The following is a 25,317-nucleotide window of genomic DNA, read 5'->3' as shown; positions in this document are numbered from 1 at the left end:
CGGGAAGTTGGAGAGTCCCATCGTGTTCCAGTGACTCCTGTGGTGGGCCGGGTGCATGCATTCTGACACGGTAGCCAGGTGTATGGTCTTTCCTTCTGATACATTAGTGCGGCTGGCTTCCGGGTTAAGCGAGCAGTACGGCTTGGCAGGGTCGTGTTTTAGACGATGCATGGCTCTCGACCTTTGCTTCTCCCGAGTCCATACGGGAGTTGCAGTGATGGGACAAGACTGTAACTATCTATTGGATACCATGAAAAATGCCATGATATATCTTCCCTGTAGGGCCAATATAAAATAATGGACTTACGGTTTGTTCTAAAATGCTTCCCTAAAGGTAAAGGTAGCTGTTCACAAAAACAACTCACGGGTCTGATGTGCACTATTTCCCAAACAAAACAGTTTATTACATTGTTATAAAAAACAATAACAAGGAAAAACATGTGTACTCGTACTGTACAACTTCTGTATAACATAGATTATCCTATGTTCAAGTGACTGAATGAAAACATGAACTACCAATATCTGTCTATGGCTCATCATGGTAGTGGACTTTTGCCGTTATTTATTGGTTCATTGATCAATATTGAAAATGAATGATTCCAAAGCGCAGTTTGAGGTTTTGTTATTTGTGAAAGGCTGAACTTCGTACTGTACATGGTGCTGGTGAGGACATTTTTGAATGAATTTATTTAAACAATGAATTGAATTAAACAGTACATGAATAGAAGTAAAATACATACAGTATTTACCTTTGTGTTGGTTGAAAACCAACACATTGCCCTGTTTTTCTATCTGAATCTGTGGGTATGAATGGAACAACATGAATGTAACAAAATTGTCATTTTATAAGTTTGTGTAATTTTTCTTTGGGACAGCACTTGGGCCATGATGGGCCACCGATCAGTTTAAAGGCTAGCTTAAAATCAATAGCAGCTGTCTTAGAATGCATAACATCAGATAAGCTCTCTCCACAAAAAAACGACGCATCACTCTAAAAGATGAAAAGCTAGAAAAATATCTATACAGTATTCTAAATTACATTTGCCTTGTCTCTGTTTCTCTTTGGCTCTGCGGTGCGATGAGGGAGACATGTGAAGACTCCCATGTATTACCACTCCTGAACTGGGTACGTCACGCCATGTCTTGCTGCTGCTAGAGATGCAATGTGTTCTGAGCTTCTGCTTGTGTTCCTCACGGCCCCTTGCTATAGCTGAAGGATTTCTTCCCCCCACTCATCATGTAGAGAGGTGGGGGTCTGCCTATACAGTTTGAGGGGTCACAATAGCCTGGGGCTCCTGTAGCTCCCCTGGAACCAGAGGCACCTGGGCTACCATTAACACCGTCTTTACCGGGAGCTCCATCTTTACCGTCCTTCCCGATGCCAGGGACGCCAGCCACACCTGAGAGACAAAGGATGAGGGAGATGATGGCAACAGGTACTGAACAACGCCTCGTCATGTCTATGTGTGAACAATTGGGTTCAAACCCAGGTCTCTTGAGTGACACCAGACTGTGTGAGCCTGCTGAGCTAAAGCATTGGCATACAGTTGAGGAGCTAAAATATTAATGTGTTAGGCAGGATAAGAATGGGGGAGGGGTGATGTTACCTTGTGGGCCTGGCTCGCCTGGACTTCCTGGGATTCCCACTCCGTTTTCTCCCTTATGTCCTGTATCTCCCTTTAAACCAGCGTCACCTACAGAGAAGAGGAAGGCATTTCCTTTATACCAGCGTCACCTACAGAGAAGAGGAAGGCATTTCCTTTATACCAGCGTCACCTACAGAGAAGAGGAAGGCATTTCCTTTATACCAGCGTCACCTACAGAGAAGAGGAAGGCATTTCCTTTCACATGTTTTACACTGACTGTCTGAAATGGGCTATTATCCCCACAGGGGGTATTTGTGTGTTTTTGTTTGCCAAGAAACTGAAGATCTCATACAGCGTTGTGTACTACTCCCTTCACAGAACAGCACAAACTGGCTCTAACCAGAATAGAAAGAGGAGTGGGAGGCCCCGGTGCACAACTGAGCAAGAGGACAAGTACATTAAAGTGTCTAGTGTCTGACTTCTAGTCAGAGTTGCAAAGAAAAAGCCATATCTCAGACTGGCTAATAAAAATAAAATATTAGGATGGGCAAAATAACACAGAAACTGGACAGAGGAACTCGGAGTCGCCTCTTCACTGTTGACATTGAGACTGGTGTTTTAGCGGGTACTATTTAATGAAGCTGCCAGTTGAGGACTTGTGAGGCATCTGTTTCTCAAACTAGACACTCTAATGTACTTGTCCTCTTGCTCTTCTACTCTTCTACTCTGGTTAGAGCCAGTTTGCGCTGTTCTGTGAAGGGAGTAGTACACAACGCTGTATGAGATCTTCAGTTTCTTGGCAATTTCTCGCATGAAATAGCCTTCATTTCTCAGAACAAGAATAGACTGATGAGTTTCAGAAGAAAGTTATTTGTTTCTGGCCATTTTGAGCCTGTAATCGAACCCACATATGCTGATGCTCCAGATACTCAACAAGTTTAAGGAAGGCCAGTTTTATTGCTTCTTTAATCAGGACAACAGATTTCAGCTGTGCTAACATAATTACAAAAGGGTTTTCTAATGATCAATTAGCCGTTTAAAATGATACATTTGATTAGCTAACACACTGTGCCATTGGAACACAAGATTGATGGTTGCTGATAATGGGCTTCTGTACGCCTATGTAGATATTCCATAAAAAATCTGCCGTTTCCAGCTACAATAGTCATTTACAACATTAACAATGTCTACACTGTATTTCTGATAATGTTGATGTTATTTTAATGGACAAAAAAAATGCTTTTCTTTCAAAAACAAGGACATTTCTAAGTGACCACAAACCTTTGAACGGTCGTATATATATATATATATATGTGTGTAATTGTCCAAAAATGTATGTAGCAACTATATATTGCCCCTTTAAGTGTATCAAAAGTGTGTGAGTTTGAACATGTGTCCATTAGGCCTACAGATGTATTATTTTTATCAGCATGAATTAGAAAGACCTACTTTTATTCCATAGGCTGGGATCCACACTGTGCAGCTGTTGCAAGAGAGTATTTTTCACTGGCTGTCCACTGGTTTCAAAAACAATGATTGATAGGCAGCTTAAACTTCTTGAATTCAACCACTATTTGGTTCAAATACAACCATTATTGGGTTCAAATACACATTTAGATTTGTGAACAGCCATCCACAACAACCACAATCCATAAAGCTCAAATAGCTAAATGAGACGTAGCCTAAACCACTGCTGTCATCCTTACCTCCAAGCGTTTAATCAAGTTGGATAATCTTTGGATGCCGACAGCAGTCATACCATCGGAAGACAGCTTGGACTGTAGCCTACAAAAGCCTCTTTCCTGTGATCCATCAAACCCATTTGATGTGTCATCATAGTGGTCTCTAACTTCTGGTCAGACTCGCTCAGGTGGAACAAACTTAAACTTGCGCCTTTTTTCAATCCTGATTTGAATGTCATTGAGAAAACAGAGAAGTGTCCAAATCTCCTTTCTGAATTTAAAAATCATCCTCGAATGAATAATTTCGTTTTTAACAGTATCACTAACATGATTACAATATTTTAGCTGGTAACGTAACATGTAATCTGTTATTCCCCAACTCTGGCACTAAGCTGCTGTACTGTGGCGAACCTGTAGGCCAGACAATGCAGTATTTCTCAAAAATATGTAAATAGGTTGAAATAGATTGCATCCGTCAGTACGGCTGTGGGCCCTCTACAGAAATACACTATAATGGACAAATAGAAGGCCTAACTATTTGTACTGTGTCTCTACTTTCCTGGTTGTAGTTTCTATGTTCTCTACCGTACACAATGAAATGGCCATTTCCAAGATGGCCGAAGTATTCCATTGGAATGATACATTTCACCTTTATCTAGCAAGTTATTGATATATAATTCCCCCGTTACCTTTGATCATCTTTGGGTATCCACCTAGTCCTACCTTGTTTTCCAGGTGTGCCTGGTAACCCAAAGTATCCAGGTGGTCCCTTCATTCCCATCGGTCCTCTGGGACCGGCCTCTCCTGCAGTCCCTGCTGGGCCCGGTGGACCTGCGGGGCCCCGCAGTCCTGCCATGCCAGGGGCCCCGATCGCTGCTGGATTCTTTAGGACCTCTTTCTTAAACTCTGCTAAGTGTTCTAGATGGAGAGAATTATTCAAATGTCAGTTGAACAAAGCACCCTACATGTCAGCCTGCCTTAAATGATTGTTACAGTGTGTAGGCTACACAATATTCACGTACCTTCAACAATTGCTGAGCATAGTTCGCGAAGTTTGATATCATTCATTTTAGGACCCTATTGGGTTTGGAAGGGTGAAAAGTATATTAATTAACACCCGTGTGTTTTACAGTCATCCTTCATTTGCTTGGAAGAAGGTAATTACAGGTAGGCTTCTAGGCCCAGGTTAAAGGTAATTACAGGTAGGCTTCTAGGCCCAGGTTAAAGGTAATTACAGATAGGCCTCTAGGCCCAGGTTAAAGGTAATTACAGGTAGGCCTCTAGGCCCAGGTTAAAGGTAATTACAGGTAGACCTCTAGGCCCAGGTTAAACGTAATTACAGGTAGGCCTCTAGGCTCAGGTTAAAGGTAATTACAGGTAGGCCTCTAGGCCCAGGTTAAAGGTACTTACAGGTAGGCTTCTAGGCTCAGGTTAAATGTACTTACAGGTAGGCCGCTAGGCCCAGGTTAAAGGTACTTACAGGTAGGCCTCTCGGCTCAGGTTAAAGGTACTTACAGGTAGACCTCTAGGCCCAGGTTAAATGTACTTACAGGTAGGCCGCTAGGCCCAGGTTAAAGGTACTTACAGGTAGGCCTCTAGGCCCAGGTTAAAGGTACTTACAGGTAGGCCTCTAGGGCCAGGTGATCCATGTAACCCTCTCTCTCCCTCCAGTCCATTGGATCCCTGGGGACCGGTCAAACCCTCATGACCCGGCTGCCCTGGTCTACCATTTTCCCCGGTATATCCCCTCATGCCCTTCTCTCCAACCTAGAGGTGAGTGGACAACACAACACAACTTAAATGTTAACTGTATACCATACAGCATTCAATTATTCCACCACCAACCAACCAACCAATTGATTAACCAACCAATCAACCAATCAATTAAACTGTGACATTGTTCTGTACCTCTCCTTTGATTCCAGGAACACCAGAAGGACCCTATAAAACAACAATAATCGACTGAATTAGGACCATTGTAGTCACTACAAATACAGGGGAATACTAAAGCTAGATCAAATGTATCTCTCAGTAGAACATATACCTGGTCTCCCTTGACTCCAGAATTGCCTGTAAGACCTGGATCACCCTGAGGATAGAGGTAAGATTGTCAATGCAGATACTGTATCTTACAAAATAATACTGTCTCATTGTTCACATGATATATGGTATTGATGTGAATCCATGGACTTACTTCACTTCCCTTTGGGCCATTGGGACCAATAGAGCCCTAGGAACAAGATACAGGAAATTAGAAGTCATTCAAACCCCTTCCTCTACAAACTGACAACTATCACTAAAACAATAAACTACTACACATCAGGACTCACTTGGTCTCCCTTGTATCCAGTGTGACCCTTCAGTCCCTTTTCACCAGTGTCACCTTTGTCCCCTTTGTCACCCTGCATGCCTGTATCACCTGTGACCCCCACTGGTCCCTGCTTTCCTGTCTCGCCCTGGGGAGAGTGAAGCAGGATCAATAAGACTCATGGTTACCATTAAAGGTACTCTAATAATTGTGGGTTTAAGGAGTTTAGCTGTCATTGTTACCGTCAGACAGGGATTGTTATTGATGAGCAGTATGCATGACAATCATAGTTGAATATATGAATGAAAAATTACTACTGTCATGTAGATTTAATAACAGACTGTTATAAACTGTTGAAATTGAATAACATGTAAAGAATTGTCAACTTACAGTAGTTCCTTTGTCTCCTGGTTTCCCATCTTCTCCTGCTGTTCCAGTTGCCCCCTAAACAAACAATATAGTCTATTTAAGCATATTCAGCACCATCAGTAGAATATGGATCCACAATCATGGCTAGCAGTGTTGAGTGATAGTACACACTTAAGTGTGAAATTAGATACTCACTGTTTTCCCAGGAACTCCGATTGGTCCTACTGGTCCGTCAGCTCCTGTGTCACCCTGCACAAAAAGCATACTGTTTACAATAGACAAACACAGGGAATGAAACTGTATCCAAGACACGCACGCACACAAGCACACATTTTTACCTTGGCGCCTCCAGCTCCAACCAGCCCCTGCTCTCCTGGGAAGCCCTGCAGAAACAACACACAGGATATCCTCAGAATACCGTACAGTATGTTGTTATTTCTGAGAGCATTACAACACAAGGGATGGACTACATCCTTGTTGTGATGTTTCTGTTGATTCTGTTTCCCCTGCTATGACCTCTGACCTGTATAAACCTACAGGTTTCATTCATCTGGTCTGCAGTGTGGTTTGACTGGGAGGCAACCAACTAATCTATCGATTATCCTAGCTTTTGCTTTCCTTTTAATACCAACAAAAGGTAATCTAATTTATAATTATATTCTTAGATGAATTATATTTATCTTATACAAACGTCAAAGATGAATATTAGACTCACTGGAATTCCGACGACACCCCTGATTCCTACAGTCCCAGGAACGCCAGCTTCTCCCTGTTGGAAAGACAGGTATGTTCACAGGATAACAGATTGATTTCTTGACAGATCTTGTAAGACTGGATATATTCTCTTTATTTAATCTATACTGAACTATATATACAGTTGAAGTTGGAAGTTGACATGAACTTAGGTTGGAGTCATTAAAACAAATTTTTCAACCACTTAAAAAGTTTCTTGTTAACAAACTATAGTTGTGGCTAATCGGTTAGGACATCTACTTTGTGCATGACACAAGTCATTTTTCCAAAAATTGTTTACAGACAGATTATTTCACTTATAATGAACTGTATCCCAATTCCAGTGGGTCAGACGTTTACATACACTAAGTTGACTGTGCCTTTAAACAGCTTGGAAAATTCCAGAACATTATGTGATGGCTTTAGAAGCTTCTGATAGGCTAATTGACATAATTTAAGTCAATTGGAGGTGTACCTGTGGATGTATTTCAAGGTCTACCTTCAAACTCAGTGTCTCTTTGCTTGACATCATGGGAAAATCAAAAGAAATCAGCCAAAACCTCAGAAAAAAATTGTAGACCTCCACAAGTCTGGTTCATCCTTGGAAGCAATTTCCAAATGCCTGAAGGTACCACGTTCATCTGTACAAACAATAGTACGCAAGTATAAACACCATGGGACCATGCTGCCGTCATAATGCTCAGAACGGAGACACGTTCTGTCTCCTAGAGATGAATGTACTTTGGTGCGAAAAGTGCAAATCAATCCCAGAACAACAGCAAAGGACCTTGTGAAGATGCTGGAGAAAATAGGTACAAAAGTATCTATACCCACAGTAAAACAAGTCCTACAGCGACATAAACTGAAAGGCCGCTCAGCAAGGAAGAGGCCACTGCTCCAAAACCGCCATAAAAAAGCCAGACTATGGTTTACAACTGCACATGGGGACAAAGATCATACTTTTTGTCCTCTGGTCGGATGAAAAAAATAGAACTGTTTGGCCATAATGACCATTGTTATGTTTGCAGGAAAAAGGGGGAGGCTTGCAAGCTGAAGAACACCATCCCAACCGTGAAGCACGAGGGTGGCAGCATCATGTTGTGGGGGTACTTTGCTGCAGGAGGGACTAGTGTACTTTACAAAATAGATGGCATCATGAGGAAGCAAATTAGGTGGATATATTGAAGCAACATCTCAAGACATCAGTCAGGAAGTTAAAACTTGGTCGCAAATGAGTCTTCCAAATGGACAATGACCCCAAGCATTCTTCCAAAGTTGTGGCAAAATGGCTTAAGGACAAGAAAGTCAAGGTATTGGAGTGGCCATCACAAAGCCCTGACCTCAATCCTAAAGAAAATGTGTTGGCAGAACTGAAAAAGCATATGTGAGCAAGAATGCCTGCAAACCTAACTCAGTTACCCCAGCTCTGTCAGGAGAAATAGTCCAAAATTCACCCAACTTATTGTGGGAAGGTTGTGGAACACTACCCGAAACATAAGACCCAAGTTAAACAATTTAAAGGCAATTCTACCAAATACTAAGTGAGCATGTAAACTTCTGACCCACTGGGAATGTGATGAAAGAGACAAAAGCTGAAATAAATCATTCTCTCTCCTATTATTCTGACATTTCACAATCTTAAAATAAAGTGGTTATCCAAACTGACCTAAAACAGCACATTTTTATTCGGATCAAATGTCAGGAATTGTGAAAAACTGAGTTTAAATGTATTTGGCTCAGGTGTTTGTAAACTTCCCACTTCAACTGCATGTACAGTAGCCATAAAACGTAGACTGACCTTAGCTCCATCCACTCCAGGGAGTCCATCCATGCCATCTGCCCCAGGAGTACCCTGTAATCACAGTTTATTATTGACCACAACAACAACAACAGCAACAAAACCTCAGCATCATAATCACACTCATAAAAAATACGGGCGTTGTTACAAAATATGAATTGTTCAGGTCAATCTAACTATACAACTAACACTACAAAAGGATCCTGCATCCATCTGATTACTTATTACTAAGGAAATAAGATCAATTTATGTTGTATTGTTTGTTTACTCACAGTGTCTCCCTTTGCACCAACAGGACCCTGATCTCCCTGAGGACCGATGGCTCCCTGAGAAACGCCCACGCAATGAACCATGCAACAATTTAGTTGAACAGAAAGGCTTGGAACCAAACCATATTCAGAAAGTCCAGTAAAACACTAGAGATACTGTAGAAGAGAGGAGATACTCACATCATCGCCTTTTTCTCCCTCCAGACCCTGACGTCCACGAATGCCCTCCATACCCTAACAGAAAACAAGTAGTCACTGCAGAACATAATGGCAGACATTTTGGAAAACACTATTCAGCCCTAGGTAATGTCAACCACAGTCTGTCCTCCAGTCATTGATTGAAAATGTCAGTTATAATTGACGAGCAGTGCTTACAGGAGAACCCGGTGGTCCGGTGGGTCCTGGGATGCCGTTGAAACCAGGGGGACCCTGGGAGGAGGAGAGAACACGCACGGTGAGGTTTAGACCCTAAACACTAAAGTAGAACATTCACAAGACTTGTAGTAAATATTGTTTTAAACCCTTACCCTGTCCCCCTTATCTCCAGGACTACCAGGAAAACCAATAGTACCTCTTTGTCCCTGGAATGCATTACAGATGTGAAAATGTATTATACTTAGTAGGATTCACAGTGATGCACAGCAAAAACTTTAAACAGTTATAAATGGCTGGTTGTATGACCAATTTGACTTGAAGCAGAAAATCTTGTGTATCGTCTCTGAATGTGCATTTTGTGCTTTAGGCAGAAATCTTGTGTAACATTATAGTATGCTCCAAATACCAATTTCCGTTAGAGGCAGAAATGTAGGCATTCTCACTACCTATGTTCTGCTTAGAACAGGAAAAAATAGATGTAGAAAATACAAAACAAGTGACTGGGATTTTCGATACCAGACAGTGAAGTAGAATATCAGACTGTATGTGTTGGTATCTTTCAGAGCAAGGACGGTTCTTACATCATCTCCCATCTTGCCTGTTAGGCCCTGCACCCCAGATGGTCCTGGCTCACCCTGTGGATTAGCAACATAGGAAAAACACAAATACTCACATCTAGCGATTTGTGTGCTTGAATAATCACCCTAAGCACCCAATGTACTTAAGCACATTGTCAAACATCACACTTTTTTCACTAAACATTAGAATTGATTGCTTGTCATACCTTTTGTCCAGCTTCCCCTGCAGCTCCATTATCACCTGGTAATCCCTTATGTCCCTGGAGATGCCATAACAATGCAGTTCAGACTGCATATCATCAACTATCAGAAGCTCACATTGGTGGTTCATACAGTCATTCTACTCCTACAATGTAAAGCGCTTTGAGCGTCTGGATAAGCCGTACATCATTCCATTCAATTATCAGATACTGGTATCAGAGACAACCAGTGGCCACAATGTTGTGAGTAATGATAAGGGATCTTTCCCCAAAGCCAGGTATGGAATTTCATTCAGTGTCCGTCACTAAGATTCCTCACCTTCATCCCTGACAACCCTGGGTTTCCCTGTGGTCCAGCTGGACAGGCAGCAGGGCACTGCAGACAAACGTAGACAGACACAGATATAACATTATCACTACACCTGCAGGGGGCTCACCTCCTCGATAGCCACTGACTGAAGAATACTATAGCTACCAATGTTCCACATGCAGATTTGTCAGAATTAAAGGGCAGCAGCAACAACAGTGTCTAAGGGAAGTGTGAATTAGGCTGAAGTGTAGTTATTGCAACAACATTCGGCTGAACCACCTAGTCCCACCCTCTAGCAGACCCTGTGAAAGTTGGTTTAACCCTGAGAAAGGTGATAAAAAGAGACTCACATCATCCCCACTCCCCTCAGCTTTTCCAGCCCCAGGTGGTCCCTTGAAGACAACAGAGTGAGTGACACAGTACATATCTCTGTGGAGTGACATCTAAAGCAGAGTTTAGAAGTCCACAAACACTACGGCAAAGATCTCCCGTGTTTGAGGCTGTGCAATCAATGTCCATTAATGCAGAAGTGATACTGTTTATCACTCTGCGTCAGGGTTAGATGCCAACCTAAAAGTCGGAGAGGACTCTCTTATGACGATATTGATTCAATAAATAGTTAGGTTAATTCATGAGAAAGACCAAAGACACAAAGCCATAACAGAGAGGAATATTGGTCAAGACTCCAAGTCGGAAAAACAGAGGTCAATTCACACAGAGAGGATACAGATGTTGAATTCACCAATTTCAGGTTAGATCCAGAGGTCAGAGGTTAGCATCAGTACTTACCACAGGTCCAGGTGGTCCTGGTAGACCAGCGGGACCAGGGAGACCCAGACCCCCTCTAGGCCCAGGGGGACCCTGATAACAATATGGACTGTTACAGTTATACATGAAACACACAGAGAATGTCCTACTAGACACAAAAAGTCTGACATATCAGTAATGTATGTTACAAAATCGTCCACAGACTATCAAAAGGAGCAATGATAAAGTGCACTATGACTGTTATGACACGTAGCGTCTATTGATTCAGTCATTACTAAAGTCATTACTATGGGATCCTTATTTGAACACTGACCTCAGGCCCAATGTTCCCCTCGTCTCCTGGAGTTCCTGCTTTCCCAGGTGGGCCCTGTAGGGAGCGACATACACAAGTTATGTGACTATTCTATAGCCCGTTAGTAGGGCTGGATTAAAATACGGTATGCTGTCTTAATGCTGTTTAGAACACGGGGTGAAGACGATGTAAAGATGTTGAAGAGTTTGTAGTACATACGGGAGGTCCAGCTGTCTCAGGGCCCTGGGAAATGAGAGAAAAAGCGATCAGCTACATCCTCTTATTTAGCTATAGAAATGAAGCGGTCTGACATGTTCCATGGCTTGACGGCTATAAATATCAGCAAAATGTTCCCATTAATATATAATGATCTAAAAATAGTGAATACTTACGGGAGAGCCTGCTGGTCCAGGAAAACCTTGAAGTCCCTGTTATTAGACACAGAACAGTACAATATTAGTTAACACTGTCCCTGCTGTTAAAGTTATTAGCAACATATTTTCTTTAGTAGGTTCTGGGAAGAAAAGTAACTCACTCTCTCACCCACAGGTCCTCTTGGGCCCATTGAACCAGGCACTCCCTTCATTAAAAATATGAGAAATCATTGATCTACAAACTAAAACATTCTCTCTCCACTAGTTTGAATTATAATAATATCAGTTGAGGGGTGGAAAGATTCTGTAAACGGTTCAATGGCCAAAGCTAATACATAAGGTGATAGTGAACAACCTTGTCTTGCTCCACAAGGCAAAATAGATGATTGAGTGTGGTACATGTTGTGTGTGGTACAAGTTGAGTGTGTGACAGGTAGTGTGTGGTACAGGTTGAGTGTGTGGCAGGTAGTGTGTGGTACAGCTTGAGTGTGGTACAGGTTGAGTGTGGTACATGTAGTGTGTGTGGTACAGGTTGAGTGTGTGGTACAGTTTGAGTGTGTGACAGGTAGTGTGTGTGTGGTACAGGTAGTTTGTGGTACAGGTTGAGTGTGTGTGGTACAGGTAGTGTGTGGTACAGGTAGTGTGTGTGGTATAGCTTTAGTGTGATACAGGTTGAGTGTGTGGTACAGGTTGTGTGTGGTACAGCTTGTGTGTGGTACAGGTTGAGTGTGTGGTACAGGTTGAGTGTGGTACAGGTAGTGTGGGTAGTACAGATTGAGGGTGTGGTACAGGTTGAGTGTGTGGTACAGGTTGAGTGTGGTACAGATAGTGTGGGTGGTACAGGTTGAGTGTGTGGTACAGTTTGAGTGTGTGACAGGTAGTGTGTGTGTGGTACAAGTTGAGTGTGTGACAGGTAGTGTGTGTGTGGTACAGGTTGAGTGTGTGGTACAGGTTGAGTGTGTGGTACAGGTTGAGTGTGGTACAGATAGTGTGGGTGGTACAGGTTGAGTGTGTGACAGGTAGTGTGTGTGTGGTACAAGTTGAGTGTGTGACAGGTAGTGTGTGTGTGGTACAGGTTGAGTGTGTGACAGGTAGTGTGTGTATGGTACAAGTTGAGTGTGTGACAGGTAGTGTGTGTGGTACAGGTAGTGTGTGGTACAGGTAGTGTGTGGTACAGGCAGTGTGTGGTACAGGTAGTGTGTGTGGTACAGGTTGTGTGTGGTAGAGGTAATGTGTGTGGTACAGGTTGAGTGTGTGGTACAGGTTGAGTGTGGGACAGGTAGTGTGTGTTGTACAAGTTGAGTGTGTGACAGGTAGTGTGTGTGTGGTACAGGTAGTGTGTGGTACAGGTTGTGTGTGGTACAGGTCGTGTGTGGTACAGGTCGTGTGTGTGGTACAGGTAGTGTGTGTGGTACAGGTTGTGTGTGGTACAAGTCGAGTGTGTGACAGGTAGTGTGTGTGTGGTACAGGTTGAGTGTGTGACAGGTAGTGTGTGGTACATGTTGAGTGTGTGACAAGTAGTGTGTGTGTGGTACAGGTTGAGTGTGTGACAGGTAGTGTGTGTGTGGTACAGGTTGAGTGTGTGACAGGTAGTGTGTGTGTGGTACAGATTGAGTGTGTGACAGGTAGTGTGTGTGTGGTACAGGTTGAGTGTGTGACAGGTAGTGTGTGTGTTACAGGTTGAGTGTGTGACAGGTAGTGTGTGTGGTACAGGTAGTGTTTGTGTGGTACAGGTTGAGTGTGTGACAGGTAGTGTGTGTGGTACAGGTAATGTGTGTGGTACAGGTTGAGTGTGTGACAGGTAGTTCGTGTGGTACAGGTTGAGTGTGTGACAGGTAGTGTTTGGTACAGGTTGAGTGTGTGACAGGTAGTGTGTGTGGTACAGGTAATGTGTGTGGTACAGGTTGAGTGTGTGACAGGTAGTGTGTGTGGTACAGGTTGAGTATGTGCCAGGTAGTGCGTGTGGTACAGGTTGAGTGTGTGACAGGTAGTGTTTGGTACAGGTTGAGTGTGTGACAGGTAGTGTTTGGTACAGGTTGAGTGTGTGACAGGTAGTGTGTGTTGTGTTTGGTACAGTAGGAAGTAGAGATACTTACAGAAGCTCCTGGTAAGCCAGGCAGGCCTCTCTGTCCAGGCAAACCGATCTCCCCCTGGTCACCTTTGGCCCCCTGAGTTACAGACACAACCGACAGCTGAGTTACAGACACAACAGATGGCTGAGTTAAAGACACAACAGACGGCTGAGTTAAAGACACAACAGATGGCTGAGTTAAAGACACAACAGACGGCTGAGTTAAAGACACAACAGATGGCTGAGTTAAAGACACAACAGACGGCTGAGTTACAGACACAACAGACGGCTGAGTTACAGACACAACAGATGGCTGTGTTAAAGACACAACAGACGGCTGAGTTAAAGACACAACAGATGGCTGAGTTAAAGACACAACAGACGGCTGAGTTACAGACACAACAGACGGCTGAGTTACAGACACAACAGATGGCTGAGTTACAGACACAACAGACAGCTCAGTTAAAGACACAACAGATGGCTGAGTTACAGACACAACAGATGGTTGAGTTACAGACACAACAGACGGCTGAGTTACAGACACAACAGACGGCTGAGTTACAGACACAACAGACGGCTGAGTTACGGACACAACGAAAGCCACACGTAGCAGACACAACAAAAGCTAAGTATTGCTCTGTACACAGAGAAATCTGACAAACAGATTTATCATCCATCTGCATTGCTCGTCACCGTTGCTAAGATACACCGTGGCAGTGCCGGTCAGCGTTTAACTTAATCAATGAAAGATGTGCAATTTTCATCAGGACAGACAGAGAGACATAAGGGGAAGGCAGGGTGGAGGAGAGAACACTGATCTATTTTTTGCAGCTAAATTGATTCTAAGTAATGACATAGGTTAAACTGCAGGATGGAAACAAAGAGCTAAATAAATACTAAGATAAAGAAAAACACATTTAATAATATAACATCTCCTACTTACAGTAGTGCCAGCACTGCCAGGTGAACCTGGAAGGCCCTACAAGTAAAAAGAAAGACATTGGTTATCCATACTAGTCATTGAGAATAGAGAATCAAGAAAAGTGTTTACTGTCTGTCGAATATGCAGTTTGAGGCAACATCCAGAATGGTAAATGACATAATGCGATGGTTAATTTTTCATTCTATATGTAGATTAGTTGGGGTGGATAGACTTACATCTCTCCCGTCTCTGCCGTCCTCTCCGTGTGGCCCCCGGGGCCCCTCAGGGCCAGTGGAACCGGGAGGGCCAGGGACAGGGACAGGCTTGGGGTCAGGCTGGATGGAGAAGAGACAACACAGTCGATGAGTACATGACAAGGACTGAAGGCCACTCTGAGGGGAGTGAAGAAATGTCTTACTCCAGCCAGAGTTTGATTGTGCTACTAAAGTAACAAAGCATTGAGGCAATCAGGCAACAGAGCATTGAAGTAGATTATTTGCCCCAAAAACACCAAGAAAAAAGAAGGTAGAAAAGATAAATACCTCAGCATTGGCATACATCTGAAGAAGCAAGAGAAATGAGAAACATGTAGAGTTAGTGAAGTAGTCACACCACCTTCACCCAAAGTGTCGGGGGAAGCTAAAGCACCTGTCCAAAAACAATAGCTGTGAGCAGAATCATATAGGCCCTATCTATGGCTCTGGCTGTGAGCATTTCATGCTGTCATTGACATCCAGAACCCCATAGGAAACCTATAATCCCTGTAGTATACAGCCCCCCTGTACCATTTTAGTGTTGGCGTACTGAAAAGACACTGCTGTGCTACCCTCAAAGCTAGAGGGAATAGGCCATTGTCAAATTGCTAGACACATTTGCATCATAAAGACAGACGGGAGCTTTTCAGTCTATGGGACAATAGGACTCTGCCCACTCATAACAGCATGTACTCTAATCTACAGTTCTGACCCGAGGAGTCAGACTTTAATGTGCTGCCAAAATGGAACAACTTTATGAAATGTGTCTAGTCCAAATTGAGAGTGAGAGCTGCCAGTATTCCCTCTGCATGAACAGAAGTGCTAATTTGACATATTGATTGTGATCATGGCACTCTGACAACGGTATAACAGGGCATCCTATCTCTTCACCATTCTGCAGGTGCACATTCACAGAAGTCAGTTAGTGAAAGTTATGTTGCTGGTCAATATGAACCTAAAACCAAAGCAAGTAAAGCCCAGGTGGAGCCTGGGTTGTTGTTGTTACCTCTATGGCAGGCAGCTCCTGGCAGTTCTCTCTATTGGCTCTCTTTGGGTCGCAATGGATCAGCATCCACTGGAGTTCAAACTAGAACGAAACAATGGCCTGATATGGATCATTTAACATAGCATAGAATAGCATAGAATAGCATGGCATGGTTAAACATGACGTGACCTAACATTTTTCAACTTCAATCAAATATTTTTGGGATAGAATCATGTGACACTGAAACTATACCTATGCTTGTCTATGGTACAGTTCCTACAACTCTCTCTACGAGCTGAATGTGTTTAGAGCTGGCATTTTCCTCTAGGGAGATTTTTGAATAGTGGAACATGATTTTGCGGCAGTGGCACCCCACTGAGCTGCAGTTCTGCTATTGTGGCAGCACTTTAGAATTACAGCCGTGCTCAGCACACATATAAACCCATATCCTGTATGGTAGAAGAGCTTCACAGACTCATATTATAACGCTTACTGTATAACATAGCACCGCTGGGGAACCAATACCTTCTCAGCCTTAGCCTGGTCGCAGATCTGTTTGTGCGGTCTTGCCAACTCATATGGTTATTGTCATCCCAAACAACGACCACAAGAGTTGGCAATACAGCACAAACCAATCTGGGACCAGGCTATCCCTGCCCCACTCACCACAACAGAAGCATCAGCATCAACATCCAGCCTCCCAATAAGTGTATCTCCCTCTGTGTTGACGGGGCCTTTGCCCTTGATAGGCTTCTTGTCCACGGGCTGACAGTCCACATACAGGGTGACCTGGTCTCTCTCCACTCCAATCATCATCTGTAAGGATATGCTATAGGGTTACTGTTGTTGATCCTCAGGGGCCACCGTAATTCATGTCATTAGGAGACTGATAGCTAAATAAACTATTTTTGAAAATGCTAATTTGGTAATCAGTCACTAATACATTGTACCAGATGTAGGGTTGCACATTTCTAGTAACGTTCTCAAAATTCCCAGGCTTTCCAGGGTTTCCTGCTAATTCATTCCTGATTCTGGGAATCTTCCATCCGGGATTTCTGGAAAAACTGGGAATTTTGGGATAGTTACTAGATTTTGTAATGTGAACCAGGAGTACCATCAGTAATTCCATCACCTTGTGCCACTTGGTGTTGAACAACACAGAGAGCCCTGGGAAGGTGACGGTCTGCAGGTTGCCATCCTGGCCCATCAGGAAGTACTCCAGCGCTTGCTGGTCTCCATTTAGCCTGAGCCCTGCCTGCTTCCGGCCGTCCTCGTCCACTACCTGCCACACGTTCCACACCTTGTTCACCGTGTTCTTGATCATACGGAACGTGACCATGACGGAGTACTCGTCAGGGAAACCCCGGGGAAAGTTGAGCCTGGGTGGAGAAGAACAGAAGATGAAGATGAAGATGAGGGAGGAGGAGAGGAAAGGGTTGACACATGAAGGAGACCTCAACAGGGAAGTTCATCCTCAGTGGGAGAAGGATAGATGGACAGAGGAAAGGGTTCAAACTTATCTTTACAAAATCGTCATTTGAATCATTCTCATAAAGAATGCATTTTAGTTAGAGTCATAGAGAAGAGGTCACCCGAGGGCGACGTTTCGCAGTGAGTTAAAGAAAAGCAGCTTTCCATCACACACAGTTTGGTTCTATGATTTCAGATCTCTGACGTTGGCTGTTGTCAAAGACACTCATCATCACAAAGCAGAGGTAAAACTGCTGCAGGCCACGATCACAAAGCATCACACACATCGCTTCAGTTGGCTCCCAGCTCCTCACGCCCACCATAACATTATGAATGGAGACATCAATCAAACCCTAACACTTTTATGTTAAAGCTCTCCATCCCTCACTCTTTCTCTCTCTCTATCCTCCATCTCTCCCTGTCTCTAATGCATGATGCATTCATAACGCAACAGTTCCAATTACTCCAAAGGAAAAATTAGGGCCTTCATTTTCCAAATCAAACCCTTCTGTTTTAAAGAGCCCCAGTGGCTCTGATCAACAGATCAACCAATCAGTCGACCCGTCTCAGTTTCTAACATGCAGACTGCTCTCCAGTCTCTCCAGTCTCTCCAGTCCGAAACCTCTAGGCTGGTATTCATTAAGTGTCTCAGATGCTGATCTCAGATCAGGGCCCCTCCGGTCAAATCATTAATACCTCAAAGGGAAAACTGATCCTAGAGCATAACTCCTACTTAAAGATTTAGGAATACGAGCCCTGGGGTTTTAACTAGCCAGGCCAAGGGCTCCATAGGTGGTGCCTTTATGGACGGTAGCTGCAGAGCTGCAGTCGGCTTGTAAATAGATCAAGACAAGGCAATAAAGAAGGAGTTTCCTGTAACCCAATAAAACAAATGAAGACCACTCTCTCTAACGTTCCTGCTGTGTGTGTGTGTGTGTGTGTGTGTGTGTGTGTGTGTGTGTGTGTGTGTGTGTGTGTGTGTGTGTGTGTGTGTGTGTGTGTGTGTGTGTGTGTGTGTGTGTGTGTGTGTGTGTGTGTGTGTGTGTGTGTGTGTGTGTGTGTGTAAGTGCACCTTGGGAGAAAGTCTCTCACAGCCTAGGCCAGAGTTTGAAGTGTGTTGTGTTGTAGGCCTCTATCCCCTGCAGTGGTAAGGGAACGAGTATCAGAAAGGAACCCCTCTGACAACAGACTTCAAAGCCCAGACAGACTGGCCACTGGACTCCGAGGGATACACGTTTTTGGGATTAGCGTCACGTTGTCCTGAGTGGCATGAGGCAGACTGGGAGGTGTCAGTATGTTACACAACAGAATGTGTAAACAGGTCATTAGCCAGACCAGACCAGATCAGACCAGACCACCAGTGAATCACCGGAGGACAGCTGTAGTTATGTAAAAAAGGGTTACCAACTGACAACAACTTCTGGCCTACTGAGCAATGTGCAAACGGTCTAAGCTGAAAACGGCAGATTGTGTAGTGGTTTTAGATCAAACAAATGACAGGGTACAGTACCAGGCTAGAGGATCCCCACACATTCACTGCTTGATCTAGGCAAGACACACACCCAAACACAAACACACAGACACACACAGTCTCTCTTCACACAGGAAGCTGCTCAGGCTGTCACCAACTGTCTCTTTTGATTCCCAGAATCCTTTATGAGCACAGACAGGAACAAGAGAATAAAACTACAACAAGAATGCAGCATAATGAAATATGTCTCTCTGTGTTTCCGGGAGGAGATATTTCATGGTTACAGTGGGGTCTGGGGGTGGGGGTTCCCCTCTCGTCGCCAAGAGATGCCAAATAGGTTCAGACATGTTGTTCTCAGCCAATTACAAGCTGTTTCCCAGTGTGATAACACCTGTCAGGAACCTATAATAATACCACAACTGCATCGACCCAGGGGAAAGCATTTATTTGTGTGCGTGTGCATGTGTGCGTGTGTGTGTGCGTGTGTGTGTGTGTGTGTGTGTTTAGCGATTATATGTTTGTTGCTTGTTCTGGTTTCTTCATTCTTTCTTTACCTGATAGGTATTGAAAGCTGGCCTCCCTTATCAAGCCATAATCATACAACACCTGCATCGACAAGCTCCGGCATTTTGTTTTCCTGTTTTTCCTTACCTGGTAGGAATCTGGAAGTTGGCCTCCTTATCGAGGCGGTACGCCACCTGGAGAGGAGTGGAGCCCTCCACCTTCCTCACCCCCTTCAGAGGAATAACGTCCAACTGGAACTGGGTGATCAGATCAAACCCTAAAAGAGAGATAAACTGATTTTCAGACCGATGTCCTGTATCGTTCTGACTAAAGGACGTGTTACATTACTGTACATATATAGTCATTCTGGTGAAGTATACGTTATATACTGTGTTCCAGGAGTAGAAAAAGAAACAATGCACATCTGATTGACAGGTACTGGACTTTTTTGTATCCTCCACATGGTATATTTCTGGTTCACATTCTAGTTCGCAACAAGTCACGTGAAGTGGACATTTTGGAACTTCGGAGTTGTCGCACTTTACTAAGTTCAACTGTTTATTCTTATTTCATACTCTGTATAAAACACTGGGTGCAGTGATAAAACTAGCATATTATTATAATTAGTTGTTCCCTTGCCTGGGCTGGCAACACATAGTACAACATGTTCTTTGAAGGCAGCTAGTACATCTGTTCCTACCAGAGCGCTGGTACACAATTAACATCTTGCTGAGCTAGAATTGTTCCTATTAAAAATCTTTCAGGCTCCAGTGGAATATTTGATGTGGCTCATTTGAAACCTAAAGGTGTCTCAAGTCATTACCCATTTAGACAGCCCAGCCCAGCTCACTAAGCAATCACAGCAGCTAACTTAATTGTGACATTCTGTATTTTGCTTCCTTAGGGATTTCTGTAAACCGAGGCTGGTGGTTTTCTGGTCATTTAAAATGTAAGTCTTTGCTGTCTGGCGATGAGAAAAACCACAGGGGCCATAGTGTTGAACTACTGCTCCCTTCTCACCTGGTGTCTTGAAGGGAGGTGAGACTTGGCTACAGAAAGACATCTCATTGCTACTGGCTCAGAGCTCCTGAGATGTCTTGTAGTGTTTGATACAAGGTTGAGATACGTAATATGTCGTCCCATGCAGGTCTCCTTTGATTACATCATGAACTATATCCACATCTCATGGTGTAGGTCAAGCAAGCTGTGGCCAAAGTCAGACCGCGGTGGAAGCAAACAGTTGCTGCCTTACGTCCAACCAGGGATGAAGACGCCTGAGTTACTACACATATTCACATAGTCAATATTTGTAAAAGACAACATACGATGGTTAGTATCTACCGTGTACTTTACCTGGAAGGTCATCTTGTCCATTTCTCATGGGAGGGCAGACAGCTGTGTCCCCATCTAACCTGTTGAGATCTAACTCTGAGGGAAAGCACACAGGGGAAGCAGCTTGGTGTTATGATGTTTCTGTTCACAGTGCCACCTTCAAGGGGAGAGCACCGGGAGACCGTTCACAGGTGATAAAACAAGGTAAGAATGACAATTCACATTATGCTCATGATCCACACTGGATGCATTTTTAATGTTGGTTATTCTTAAAGCTGCAGCGTCTGTATTTCTCAGGTTAATTACACAAGCACAAACTCAACAGCGTGTGTATTGTACTGGAAATAATGGACGCATACTTTGATGTGCTTTAAATATGTCAGTATGGGATGACAGAGTTAATGTTGATGAATGTTGTAGTGCCATATTGCCTTACATACACTGCAAAGTCTGTAAAGTGACCAAAGAAGGTCAGACCGACAGGTAATGGCTCTTCTTTGTTCATTTATTCATCTTCCTGTCAGTTATTGAGATGCATGTCCCCTTTGGGGCTAATGTAAGAAGCCAAGAGTCATCAATCACACTATTGTGCTATTGTGTTTTTCTTGTGTGATTGAGTGACCTATAATATTAGTCTTGTGTCTTTTGTCTTTGTTAATTTAATATAGCCTTCGCATCTGTCTGGGATTCTAAATGGTTAACTGTCATTGGATGCGATTCATTGAAAAAAAGAGGTGATGTAATGTAACTGAACCCTGAGGTGATTCTTTACATTTCCTTCTCAACTAAAACCTTAAAAGTGAACCTTGAAACTTGAAACAACGACAGCGGGAAACATTTGGTAATGTTTCATTGAAGAGCTTTGCTCTACTGTAGCAGTAACATCTCAATGTGAAGCTACTAAAGAACTCAAGAATCAGAAAACACATCTCCTAGCCTCCTCCTCCTGTTCGATATGAGGATGAAAATGCATTGCATGGGGAAACTAGGAAACAAAGATCTGGAAGTAATGAAACAGCACTGGGTGCCGGAGTACCTCTAGCCTCTACTCCCAGTCAATAACCTGAGTCAGCGCATTTGAATGTGCAGACTGTGCAGGCAACACATCTGGAAGCCCCTATCAACTCCAGCGTAACTGCTGAGTGGAGGGGATACTTTGGGGAGATGGTATTTATCCTGTGTGTTTAGTGGCCATAAACACTTCTCTCACTGTGCAGTGTGGGCTGTAAGGAGTTTACGGCTCTCTCTCCAACACCAGGGAATGTGTCCCAAATGGCACCCTAGTCCATATATAGTGCACTACTTTTGACCAGATCTCTATAGGCTCTGGTCAAAAGTAGTGCACTATAATGGGAATAGGATGTCATTTTGGATACAGCCCAAGTGTTTTAGCCGCCTAGTCATTGCGCTAAATGAGCAGGAGATTGAGATGGACTTGAGCTCAGCTCTTACAGTACAACACCGCCGTTACGTGTGACTGAGAGCTATGATGATGACTAGTGGATGGAAGCAGACCATTTCCAAAAGGAAAGTCATCTAGCTACCTATTAGACCGCACATAATGTGCTTGTACTGCGAAAGCAAACCGTGCTACAAGATGGCATTCACTTTATACGTAATAAGAATAACCATTAGGTTTGTTTTCTGCATTAGATATTCCCCCAAGTCTGTAATGTATTTGTTTTGATGTTGAAACCACCCATAATGTGTGCTATTATATCTCTCTGACAGCTTGGAAGAGAGGCTTATACAGATGTAGAATCTTAATTTGAGCCAGTTTGCTACAGAAGGAAAATCATGTGAATTATTATGTGGATTATAATTAATATATTTCTTTTTGTAGGGCTTGAGACATTTTTCACTAGGGCTAACCTTGTCTGACATTTTTAAATGGAAACTACAAAATTTAGAAGCCTTTGCAAAAAATGAATGCAACAACAGCATGATCAAATTAAGATACGGCATCTGTAACAATTAAGAAGCAAGAGATTATCTGAATTAATCTGCAGACTAGTACAGTAGGCTACACTATGTCTGCTATTTCTGTCTTAATAATATATTTGCAATTGTAATAAATGGAATGACCTGTGATAGTATTCTGAAACAATTTGTGTGTTTTGATACCAAAAAGAAAGTGAATTTTCCATATCAAAAGTAGCTGTTCAAGCAAACACCACATCCCAGTAGTACACCGTTATGAGGAAGTGATGTTCCCATCATGACCCTGAAGGCTTCTGAGTAACTTACGGCTGAGGGCAGGAGAGAGTAGCAGAGAGAGGAGGGCCATGCAGGTAGAGGAGTACAGCAACATTACTGGGTGCCGTGGTCGCTTCCTGAGGGAAGAGAGAAAGAGACAAAGAGAAAGGGAGAGAGAGAGATGGCGAAAGAGAGAGAGAGAGAGAGAGAGAGAGAGAGAGAGAGAGGACAGCTGGGTCAGTGATCTGATGTCTTCAGACATGTCTTTGGCGTAAATTGATAAAGCTTTAGAGTACCGACACATTTAAAGAGGTTAAAACTCACGTAGACACATCAATATTATCTGACAGAAGTAACATACAGTATGTGACGTACTGATCATTACTGGATATCAATGACTATAGATGAAGATAGATAGATGAAGATTTGATAGATGAAGATCTTATGATAACACACATTTCTCCTTTGATAGGTAATGGGGGAAACTGTGTCATGAGGATATTCATAAGCAAAGTCATACGCGAGTGTACATCTATGTCAGACACGAGTGTACATCTACGTCAGACATGAGTGTACATCTATGTCAGACACGAGTGTACATATACGTCAGACACAAGAGTACATCTATGGCAGACACGAGTGGAGTTCTAGGTCAGACACAAGTGTAGATCTATGTCAGACACGAGTGTACATCTATGTCAGACATGAGTGTAGATCTTCGCCAGATAAGAGTGTACATCTATGTCAGACACAAGTGTAGATCTACGTCAGACAAAAGAGTACATCTATGTCAGACATGAGTGTAGATCTACGTCAGACAAAAGAGTACATCTATGTCAGACATAAGTGTAGATCTACGTCAAGACAAAATAGTACATCTATATCAGACATGAGTGTAGATCTACGTCAGACAAAAGAGTACATCTATGTCAGACACGAATGTACATCTATTCCAGACACGAGTGTACATCTATGTCAGACATAAGTGTAGATCTACGTCAGGCTGCTAAAGCGAGGACGGCTCATAATGATGGCCGGAACAGAGCGAATGTAATGGCAATCTAAACAAATGGAAACATGTGTTTCGTGTGTTTTATAGCCATTCCAGCCATTACCACGACCCTGTCCTCCGCAATTAAGGTGCCACCAACCTCCTGTGGCTTACATATGAATGTACTACATAAAGCAACAACATTGTGCTGTGTGTCCTCAGACCGATCCACAGGCAATTCTCTCTTTCTCCCTCCCCTGGCCTTGTTTTCCTCAACCCTCCACAGCCTCTTCTTCTATCAGAAGGCTGACAGGCAGTGTGATATGGAGTGACGGCAGAGGCACCAAGGCAGTGTGCGACGGCAGAGACGTATGCACAGAGGTCTTTTTTACAAAGAGAGAGGGTTGGTGCCGTGTAAAAGCTGAGATCTGCATTTGGGCAAACAGCGCCACTGGCTGCACCCAGGCGCATTTGTTATTGTTTTGGTTTTGTATATTAAACGGTAGCTGGGAGCTCCAGCATTAAGAAGAAAACAATCACGGTCAAATACTCTGCTATTCTACCGTGGGCTCAATGACGTTTGAAGTAACAGCTTTGTTGTTGTAAAACGGACTTGCCCTGCATCTCCATTTGTGGCCACTAGTTGTGCAGAGCAGTTTTAGTGTGAGACATGAGAGTGAGGGGAAGGAGAGAGAGACAGAGAGAGAGAGACAGAGAGAGAGAGAGAGAGAGAGAGAGAGAGAGAGAGAGAGAGAGAGAGAGAGAGAGAGAGAGAGAGAGAGAGAGAGAGAGAGAGAGAGAAAGAGTAAGAGAGAGAGAGAGAATGCAACATAGAGAGAGAGAATGCAAATGTAGCACTAACTGGGGTTAATTCACAACAGAGATGTACATTCCTTCTGTGCTGTGACATACAGGAAGGGAAGCTTAGTGTTCCTTGATGCCTAGTGCACCATAGACTCCCAAGCCCTGGGGATGAACTGTCACAGCAAACAATAGTTTTGACAATGGTGGCCTGGGAAAGCTTGACTGCAGTCTAACATCAGCTCTTGAGCTACAGAAAATATCTTTGGACAAGGAATTGTGTTTTGACTTTTCCCCCATACGATGTTGTCAGACCACTGGTAAAACTATAAAGCAAGCCAACAGGGCAACAAACGCAACAACTCTATTCTGAGGGGGAAATTCTAAATCAATATCCTACAACTGCCAGATGTTCTAGTCTGTGCTACTGTGCTGTTAAAGATATGTCAACGGCATTAACGATAAGAACATAAACATATTTAGGATTGCGCCTGTTTTGTCTTCCACAGAGAGCAATCACAACTCGGTGATCAGTCACCGCTCTCTGAGTGAAAAGCACAGTGTGTCATCGCCAGCATCCAGAGATTGCTTGAATGTTTTCTGGCCTCCTCCTCCCTGTGCCTCTGGCGTCACATATGGCCTTGTCCCCCGGCGTCACAGAGCCTGGACCGTGTAGCAT

The 25,317-nt window shown here is 43.4% G+C and overlaps 1 protein-coding gene across 1 annotated transcript; it reads right to left on the bottom strand.

Annotated features, from left to right (window-relative positions):
* Positions 1-377: 377 nt before the first annotated feature.
* LOC118398961 (collagen alpha-1(IX) chain-like) lies at positions 378-25,317 on the bottom strand. Its single transcript, XM_052471852.1, has 37 exons — positions 25,260-25,317; positions 20,672-20,746; positions 19,466-19,595; positions 17,006-17,252; positions 16,540-16,689; positions 15,895-15,975; positions 15,177-15,194; positions 14,871-14,969; positions 14,656-14,691; positions 13,738-13,809; positions 11,803-11,847; positions 11,660-11,695; positions 11,487-11,510; positions 11,289-11,342; positions 10,997-11,068; positions 10,558-10,599; positions 10,217-10,273; positions 9,904-9,957; positions 9,701-9,754; positions 9,272-9,325; positions 9,120-9,173; positions 8,925-8,978; positions 8,748-8,801; positions 8,476-8,529; positions 6,661-6,714; positions 6,284-6,328; positions 6,141-6,194; positions 5,967-6,020; positions 5,599-5,724; positions 5,463-5,498; positions 5,313-5,357; positions 5,177-5,209; positions 4,889-5,035; positions 4,291-4,345; positions 3,992-4,186; positions 1,608-1,694; positions 378-1,400 (listed from the first exon to the last, which is right to left on the bottom strand). The coding sequence occupies exons 1-37, from the start codon at positions 25,315-25,317 to the stop codon at positions 1,192-1,194; spliced, it is 2,814 nt and encodes a 937-aa protein (XP_052327812.1). The 3' UTR covers positions 378-1,191.

The sequence above is a fragment of the Oncorhynchus keta genome, chromosome 20, assembly GCF_023373465.1.
Source record: "Oncorhynchus keta strain PuntledgeMale-10-30-2019 chromosome 20, Oket_V2, whole genome shotgun sequence".
Taxonomy (NCBI): domain Eukaryota; kingdom Metazoa; phylum Chordata; class Actinopteri; order Salmoniformes; family Salmonidae; genus Oncorhynchus; species Oncorhynchus keta.
Note: the sequence above shows the minus strand (reverse complement) of the source record. Positions and strands in the feature narration are given on the sequence as shown.